The 8758-nt window shown below is 45.4% G+C and overlaps 1 protein-coding gene across 1 annotated transcript; it reads left to right on the forward strand.

Moving 5' to 3' along the window:
- Positions 1 to 172: 172 nt before the first annotated feature.
- Positions 173 to 8428, forward strand: LOC108543421 (cathepsin L1-like). Its single transcript, XM_017893898.1, has 9 exons — positions 173 to 314; positions 494 to 630; positions 4749 to 4885; positions 5506 to 5628; positions 5729 to 5875; positions 6088 to 6312; positions 6789 to 6951; positions 7544 to 7661; positions 8160 to 8428. Exons 3-9 carry the CDS (start codon positions 4760 to 4762, stop codon positions 8257 to 8259), a joined length of 1002 nt encoding a protein of 333 aa, XP_017749387.1. The 5' UTR covers positions 173 to 314; positions 494 to 630; positions 4749 to 4759; the 3' UTR covers positions 8260 to 8428.
- The last annotated feature ends 330 nt before the right edge of the window (positions 8429 to 8758 follow it).

The following is an 8758-nucleotide window of genomic DNA, read 5'->3' on the forward strand; positions in this document are numbered from 1 at the left end:
CAAGCAATTCCCCTGCCTCAGCCTCCCAAGTAGCTGGGACTATAGGCACACACCACCATACCCAGCTAATTTTTGTATTTTTAGTAGAGATGGGGTTTCACCATGTTGGCCAGGATGGTCTTGATCTCTTGACCTTGTGTTCCGCCAGCCTCGGCCTCCCAAAGTGCTGGGATTACAGGCATGATCCACCGCCCCCAGCCCAGAATTTGCTTTCTAACAAGTTCCCAAGAGATGCAGGTGCTACTGGTCAGTGACCCTCTGCTCAAAACCGCTGCCCTAGGAGATGGGGGCTCTTCTATGCCCCATTTTTACAGGTAAGCCTGGTCATGGCAGTGGGAGATACAAAATAAGGGTGGGGTCAGGTTCCTTTCTAAAAACCTAAATGCATGTCGGGGCAAGTAGGGCTTAGAAAAGAATTTACCCTCCTTCACCTCTGTCACCTCCTCCCTCCTTCCAACCTCCATCACTTATTTGGCAAACTGGACTCTGGAAGCCAGAAGGCATCAGAAAAAGTGGAATGTGAGCCTGCAGGCCATCAAGGTGAAGCCTCGAGGATCACCCGGGGCCAGTCGTTCCACTTTGATGTGGATAAGCCTCAGTCAGTGTCAAGTTGAAAGGAGAAAAATACAGGTGAGTCACTGTTAAAGAAACAGGTTCACATATGTAGGTCTAGGAGTACTGCAAGTAGTTCTTACAGTGGGGGAGAGCAATTGTGCTCAACTCTGAATCCAGCACAAGGCAGTGGGAATTATAGTCAAGGAGGAGGATGGACGTTAGCAAATAGGAAATGACTAAGAGGGAACATCAGGGGTAAGGGAGGATTCTGGCTAAACTGATCTAACAGGATTCTCGCTGAGCACAGGCCAAGGTTATCTGACATCAGCTGCGGGATGGTGGGGGATGAGGACCCTGATCAGTATATAGCGGACGGGGATTCCTGGCAGCTAAACTGACTTAGCAGGGTAATTTGCTAAAACTGAATTTTACAAAAAGTGCATAGATGGGTATAGCAGAAGGTTCAGAAGCCTGACTAATGTATGGTCAAACAAACAATAATGCATGCTCCAGGGACCATACTGGGCTTCAGCATCTTCCTCCCCCACCAGCTTCCAGGAGGGCATTTTGCCCGGGGCCTCCTGGGTGTTTCCTTGCCTGATCATTTCCAGGAGACAAGAGATTTGCACCTTATCATCTAGGATAAATTCAGTGTCAGATTTTTAAGCCTCAATTAGGTGACAGTGCTTCAGTGACAATCTCAGGTATTAAAAAAGTGAGGTTCATTCATTCACCAGTTCTAAAGGCAAACATAAGGCATTCTTTTTTTTTTTTTTACAAAAAAATTGAGACCACGTAAAAGAAAAAGAATGAAAAAAATCAAGCATCCCGAATCCCTTATATAATCTTTTCAAACCCCAAACAAGGGAACTCTTCTCAATATAAACTTCGGAACTTTTGTTGATCATTGACTGCAGTCTGGTGGTTTATACTTATTTTCTTGTGTCCTGTTTCCTCCCTACTCCCACCCCTCAGCAGTTGCTGCCTTCCTGTCTTGGTCTCATTGTTCTCAAATCAGACCTGCAGATATGGTCCCAAGTGCTTCTATCCTTCATCCTTATATCCACAGGATCCCCTGAGAACCCAGCTTCTATTATTGAGAACTATCCCACCCGCTGGATAAGGAGTCTGATCTTTATTCAGTATCATTGCTAAGATACCAGAGGAAATAACATGTAAGAGTCTAGTATAGAACTCATGGTTCTGATCTGAGGAACTAATAGTTGCTTATTTGAATCACTGCATTTTCTATTTATATATATTTTTTTGAAATGGAGTCTCGCTATGTCTCCCAGGCTGGAGTGCAGTGGTGCGATCTCAGTTTGCTGCAACCTCTTCCTCCCAGGTTTGAGCGGTTGTCCCTGCCTCAGCCCCTTGAGTAGCTGGGATTACAGGCACCTGCCACCATGCCTGGCTAATTTTTGTATTTTTAATAGAGATAGGGTTTCGCCATGTTGTCCAGGATGGTCTTGAACTCCTGACCTCAGGTGATCCACCCACCTTGGCCTCCCAAAGTGCTGGGATTACAGGCGTGAGCCACCACGCCCACTCTATATTCATAATTCTATTCACAATATCTCCTACACAGTGTTTTCCTATTCTATGGGGAGAAATCAGGCAGATGGCAGAAGACGCAGGTCAAATCTCAGGAAGAGTTTCTATGGCCTCCAAACAAGCATTTATTGATTATAGATTTAGGGGTGAATATTACGAATGTGGGGAGATGTCCCACAAGGTTAGCTCCTCTGCTACCTAATGCACCAAGCAGCTTGTCCATAACTTAGTTTAAATATATCTGTCAGGCTCCATGCCCACTTGCTGTAAAAGCAAGATTACTGAGGTAATCTTAGATTTTAAAATGGAAAACGGGGCCTCACAAAAGCAGTTGGGAAAGTGACCTGGAGATTGTTTCTAAGGCAGTGTCCAGCTGTACCAAGCAAAGGATGATAAGTACAAAGTCAGAGCTTCACTAACTCTTTTTTTTTTTTTTGAGACGGAGTCTCACTCTGTCGCCGGGGCTGGAGTGCAGTGGCCGGATCTCAGCTCACTGCAAGCTCCGCCTCCCGGGTTCACGCCATTCTCCTGCCTCAGCCTCCCAAGTAGCTGGGATTACAGGCGTCCGTCACCTCGCCCGGCTAGTTTTTTTTTTTTTGTATTTTTTAGTAGAGACGGGGTTTCACAGTGTTAGCCAGGATGGTCTCGATCTCCTGACCTCTTGATCCGCCCGTCTCGGCCTCCCAAAGTGCTGGGATTACAGGCTTGAGCCACCGCGCCCAGCCCATTAACTCTTGATGATTGATTCATTCACTTAATGCAAGACTTCATGGGAAGAAGAATCGCTGAGTGGAGGAGACTGGAAACAACGCATCACATGAAACGCCCATGGTCTCTGGATACCCACCCAGCCAGTCCCCACTCTTCTAGGGTCTGGTCTTGATCATCTCATCATGTGTTTCAAGGGTGTGTTTTCCTACCAGTTGTTTTTTTGTCTGCTGTTTTTTTTAGGTTTTTTTTTTTTTTTTTTTTTTTTTTTTTTAAACAGGAACCACTGGACCAGAGTCCTTTGGCTCTCAGCCCTGTAGGAGATTTTAATCAAAAATTCTAGGCCTCAGGGAAAAACAGGGTTAGGCTGAAAATGCACACAGGGCTCCTGTAAACTTCTTTTCATAAACCACTCGCCCAGGGCATTAAATAGGGTATTTAGTTGATCGGAACCCTCCAGGGAGACCCCCGACCCTTCTCTTCGTAGCCCCCAGCTCCCGTCCCCCGGTTCCACTGAGGCAAGGGGACTTTCCAGTCTCCTCCACTCAGCCATTCTTCTTCCCATGAAGTCTTGCATTAAGTGAATGAATCAATCATCAAGAGTTAATGAAGCTCTGACTTTGTACTTATCATCCTTTGCTTGGTACAGCTGGACACTGCCTTAGAAACAATCTCCAGGTCACTTTCCCAACTGCTTTTGTGAGGCCCAGTTTTCCATTTTAAAATCTAAGAATACCTCCACATGCCAAGAGTCAGCACTCCGGGAAGCCCCGTCCAGCGGCTGGCGCAGCCAATCGCAGCGCGGGCAAGCGGTGGGGGCGGGCCTGCCTGGGCGGCAAGGGGACAGGGAGGCTAGGGGTTTTATAGATCAATTAGCTGCTTTCCGGCGGCCTTAGGCGACAGGAGACTCCTGGACCCAGCACCTGCTCACTGTGCCTGTCCACCTTTGGCTACTGCAGCTGACACCCCAGTGGGCTAAGATTGGACAGGAGCCACCAGGGACCCAGGAAGTCCTTCAGCTCTGTGAGTGAGGGATTTTCGGGGGTGCCAGGCCGCAGTATTCCCAGGGCTGGTGGAGTGGGACCGGGAGGCTCGACCCCGGCAAATCAGGCAGGGGCGCCCCATGCTCCCTGCAACACCACCCACGTCCTGGGGCCGCAGTGAGCATGAGCGGAGGGCAGGAGCAAGAGGCAGGGACCTGACCTGGGTCCCCAGCCCAAAGCCTGGGAAACTGCGTATCCCTGTGTGGGCGCGGACACTGGGGACTCTGGTTTCCTGTGGTTCGGCCACCTGATTCAGTTTATGCTCTGTGAGGGGAGTTGGAGTGCTGGCAGGACTGGCCCACCTGCAGGACTGCAGGCCCGCGGGAGCGGCGGTAGGTAGGTGCTCTCCTTCTCAGTTTCTCCTGGGAAGACATTCAAGACCTGTTTCATTACAAGGGGCATTTGGAAAACATACTTCACCTTCTGCTGCGTATTAGCCAAGAACAAGGTGCGAAGTGACTTCCCAATTACTGGGGATCCCTTTGTCCCTTCTTGAAATTAGATGTCTTCGTTCATGAGGTTTTGCCTGGATGACCTCAGCCTAGTTGGTACAAAACCTGGGCCAATGGTTTCCTAGTTTCCTGGTTGTTGCCTTAAGCTTCTCGCCCATAAGGTACCTTCCTATCCTTTTCATAGCCTAAGTTATGGTCCCATAGACCTGTTTCAGCGCCTACAGCTCTGGACAGGCTGCTTTTCATTTTGGTGGTTCCATCCAGTATCTCCACTTGCCCTGTATTTCGCCAGCCTCTTCCGCAGTCCTTATGTAAATGCTTGGAAGAATAATTTAAATATTTTTATTCTACCATGGTGGCCCTAGTTTCTCAGGTAGCAGTAAAATGGCTTTTTAGGATGGGTCTAATCAGATCCTCATTTCTTTTCCCTTTCTAGATTTTTGAGACATGAATCCTTCACTCCTCCTGGCTGCCTTTTGCCTGGGAATTGCCTCAGCTGCTCTAACACGTGACCACAGTTTAGATGCACAATGGACCAAGTGGAAAGCAAAGCATAAGAAATTATATGGCATGGTTGGTGGCATCTGAAACTGTCCAGGGGAAGCCCAGAGAGATGGGCCTTGCTATTGGGGTCATATGGCTGGAGAGTAGCTTCTAGAGGCCAGCTCTTACCAATAACCTAAGGCAATAACTTAACAGCACTGATTATGAGCACGATATTGGCGTACACCCTTGTTGGGTCTGAGCTTGGAGAACATCTCCCAGAGGTGTCACGCCTCCCCTGGCCATGGTTACTGTTACATCTCTGTCTGAAGATTCACTTGGTTAGCATATGTCGGGTTTTAATTAGAAATGAAGGGCATCGGCCGGGCGCAGTGGCTCACGCCTGTAATCCCAGCACTTGGGGAGGCCGAGGCGGGCAGATCACGAGGTCAGGAGATTGAGACCATCCTGGCTAACATGGTGAAACCCCGTCTCTACTAAAAAAAAAAACAACAAAAAACAAAAAATTAGCTGGGTGTGGTGGCGGGCACCTGTAGTCCCAGCGACTCGGGAGGCTGAGGCAGGAGAATGGCGTGAACCCAGGAGGAAGCACTTGCAGTGAGCCGAGATCGCACCACTGCACTCTAGCCTGGGCGATAGCAAGACTCCGTCTCAAAAAAAAAAAAGCATCAGTTACATGTTTGCTTTAGAATGAAGAAGGATGGAGGAGAGCAGTGTGGGAAAAGAACATGAAGATGATTGAGCAGCACAATCAAGAATATAGTCAAGGGAAACACAGCTTCACAATGGCCATGAACGCCTTTGGAGACATGGTAAGTATGCTGTGGACTGCCGAACTCTGTGCTTCTCCTCCTCAGTTCTTTACCAAATTAATCTTTTGCTTTTTGACATTTTATTTACTTTTCCTTGAAGACCAATGAAGAATTTAGGCAGGTGATGAATGGTTTTCAATACCAGAAGCACAGGAAGGGGAAGGAATTCCAGGAACGTCTTCTTCTTGAGATCCCCACATCTGTGGACTGGAGAGAGAAAGGCTACGTGACTCCTGTGAAGAATCAGGTGAGACCGTGTTAGGTTCAGACTTCCTATCACCCCAGGAAAGCCAAGAAGCAATGGACCTTTGTGCTATGGTAGAGTGTGCAGCAACATGCAGTTCACTTTTTAAAGGAGTATTTAGATATATGAGCTGTTGTTAAAAGTCTTGCTCTGTGTGTGTGTGTGTGTGTGTGTGTGTGTGTGTGTGGCTATCAGCTTTTTTATTCTCTTTTCAGGGTATGTGTGGCTCTTGTTGGGCTTTTAGTGCCACTGGTGCTCTGGAAGGGCAGATGTTCTGGAAAACAGGCAAACTTATTTCACTGAGTGAGCAGAATCTGGTAGACTGCTCTTGGCCTCAAGGCAACGAGGGCTGCAACGGTGGTTTCATGGATAATTCCTTCCGGTATGTTCAAGAGAACGGAGGCCTGGACTCTGAGGCATCCTATCCATATGAAGGAAAGGTAAATGGAGCTCCTTTTCTTGATGCCGTTCCTGCCTTGTTTTACTGGGACACTTTCAGAGATAACAGACACTTTTCAGAATTCCCATTTTAGATGGTGGAATCTCTATCTGCAAACTGTCTGTGTTGTCATTATAAGTTATAGCCTTTGCACAGTTCTGTGATTACATGGTTAACATGCAGCTGTTCTTGCTTCTGTGTAACATGGAGAATATACAAACCATTCTACACATAATACAGATGTCTCCATTGCGAAAAACGTCTTATGGAAAGTAAACCTAGGGATCTTGCTGAAGAGAACTGAGCTAATTTTCAGTTTCAAATTAACTATTAATAACAACATTTCACTTCCTTGGATGATTTGTGACAGTGTTGACTTATTCTATGCTGCAAACTGCTGAGTATTGTGGTTCTGACTTACGTTCCCTGGGAGAAGGATGGTAGTAATCAAATCGCTTCCCTCTTTACCATTAAAAGGTTAAAACCTGTAGGTACAATCCCAAGTATTCTGTTGCTAATGACACTGGCTTCGTGGACATCCCTTCATGGGAGAAGGACCTGGCGAAGGCAGTGGCAACTGTGGGACCCGTCTCTGTTGCTGTTGATGCAAGCCATTTCTCCTTCCAGTTCTACAAAAAAGGTAAGCATCTTTCTTCATAGAAATTATTGCAGAAAAAAAGTAAACCACCATGGCACACCAGCATGATGGACTCTATACATGTAATAATCATACCCAATGCTTCTGTTTGATATTACTTTGAACATATCTCCATGAATACATGTACTTCATAACTTTTTCTAAATAGCTATGTTATTTATAGTATAGTTTAATTTACTTAAATATTCTCTAATTGTTGTATTCTTAAAATTTTTAGAAAGATTTTTAATTCTGTGATTAAATCTGAAAACAGCCTTTTGATTCAAGGATTTTGGTGTTCTGCGCTATTTTTAAGACTGATATTCTAGAGTAGAATTACAAGTTTAAAATGAGTGGTCTTTTATGCCTGTAGGAAAGTTTTTTTATGAAGGACTTATGCTAATTTCTATTTCTGCTCGTTGTGGATGAGAGCCTAATTCCCTAGCTTTGATAACAATAGATCTTGTTAAGCCCGATCTGGACTGTGTGTCATTTCACTGATTTTAGAGATGCCTCCCTCCCTGTGGGTGACAGGGTGGGTTACTGTCAGGTGTCCTTGGGAACTTCTCATCCAGCCTTCATTTTATTCTCTCAGGAATTTATTTTGAGCCACGTTGTGACCCTGAAGGCCTGGATCATGCTATGCTGGCAGTTGGCTATGGCTATGAAGGAGCAGACTCAGATAACAATAAATATTGGCTGGTGAAGAACAGGTATAACTTGCCAGAAAGGCTTATAGTTGAAATTCAAAGGGGAATCCTTTTTTGCAATCAGTATTTACATACCATAAGCCCTTAATCCCATTTCTGAAATCCCAGAAGTCTTTATCCCCCTTAGATAGAACACAGAATATTAATGATTGATTGTAACATCAAGATACTGTCACAAGCATGCTGGGGATATTAACATGGTATTTGTCCCATTGCATGTTTAAATTCTGAACATTTTCTTAGTTCTGAAGCATACCTGGCTGGAAAGACATCCTGTCCTTTTTCTGTTTCTGATTTTGCAGTTCTGTGAAAGGTCACAGTTTTGGGCGTGGGATTGAAGTGATATGCAGGTTTTGACTCAAGAATGTATAAGGGATGAAAAGGAACATCGGCCTCTCCTGATTCTTTATGTTAAGCCTGTGGCTTCTGGCACACTGTTTAAGTTAATAACCCAAAGTGCTTTATCCTTCCTCTGAAACGGAAAACCTGTTCTCCTTTCAGCTGGGGTAAAAACTGGGGCATGGATGGCTACATAAAGATGGCCAAAGACCGGAGGAATAACTGTGGAATCGCCACAGCAGCCAGCTACCCCACTGTGTGAGCTGATGAATGGTGATGAGGAAGAACTTGACTGAGGATAGCACATCCAGAGGAGGAATTTATCTTCAGTCTACCAGCCCCTGCTGTGTGGAATGCACATTTCAATCACTGAAGATCCAAGTGTGATTGGAATTCTGATATTTTCATATTGGTAAATGTTACCTCTATTTTAATTACTGCTATAAACATGTTTGTATTATTGATTTGCTTACTTTGTATTTTCATTTTAAAAAGATATACACATTTTTACCTGTTTAAATAAAATGTAATTTCAAATGTACTGGTGGACTTCTTTCTGTTTTGATGCACTGACTTTTTTGTGTAATTGTATTAGTCTGTTTTCACGCTGCTGATAAAGACATAACCAAGGCTGGGCAATTTACAAAAGAAAGAGGCTTAATGGACTCACAGTTCCACGTGGCTGGGGAGGCTTCACAATCACGATGGAAGGTGAAAGGCACGTCTCACATGGCAGCAGACGAGAAGAAAATGAGAGTCAA

Source organism: Rhinopithecus bieti, unplaced genomic scaffold (assembly GCF_001698545.2).
Source record: "Rhinopithecus bieti isolate Rb0 unplaced genomic scaffold, ASM169854v2 scaffold_25517, whole genome shotgun sequence".
NCBI lineage: Eukaryota > Metazoa > Chordata > Mammalia > Primates > Cercopithecidae > Rhinopithecus > Rhinopithecus bieti.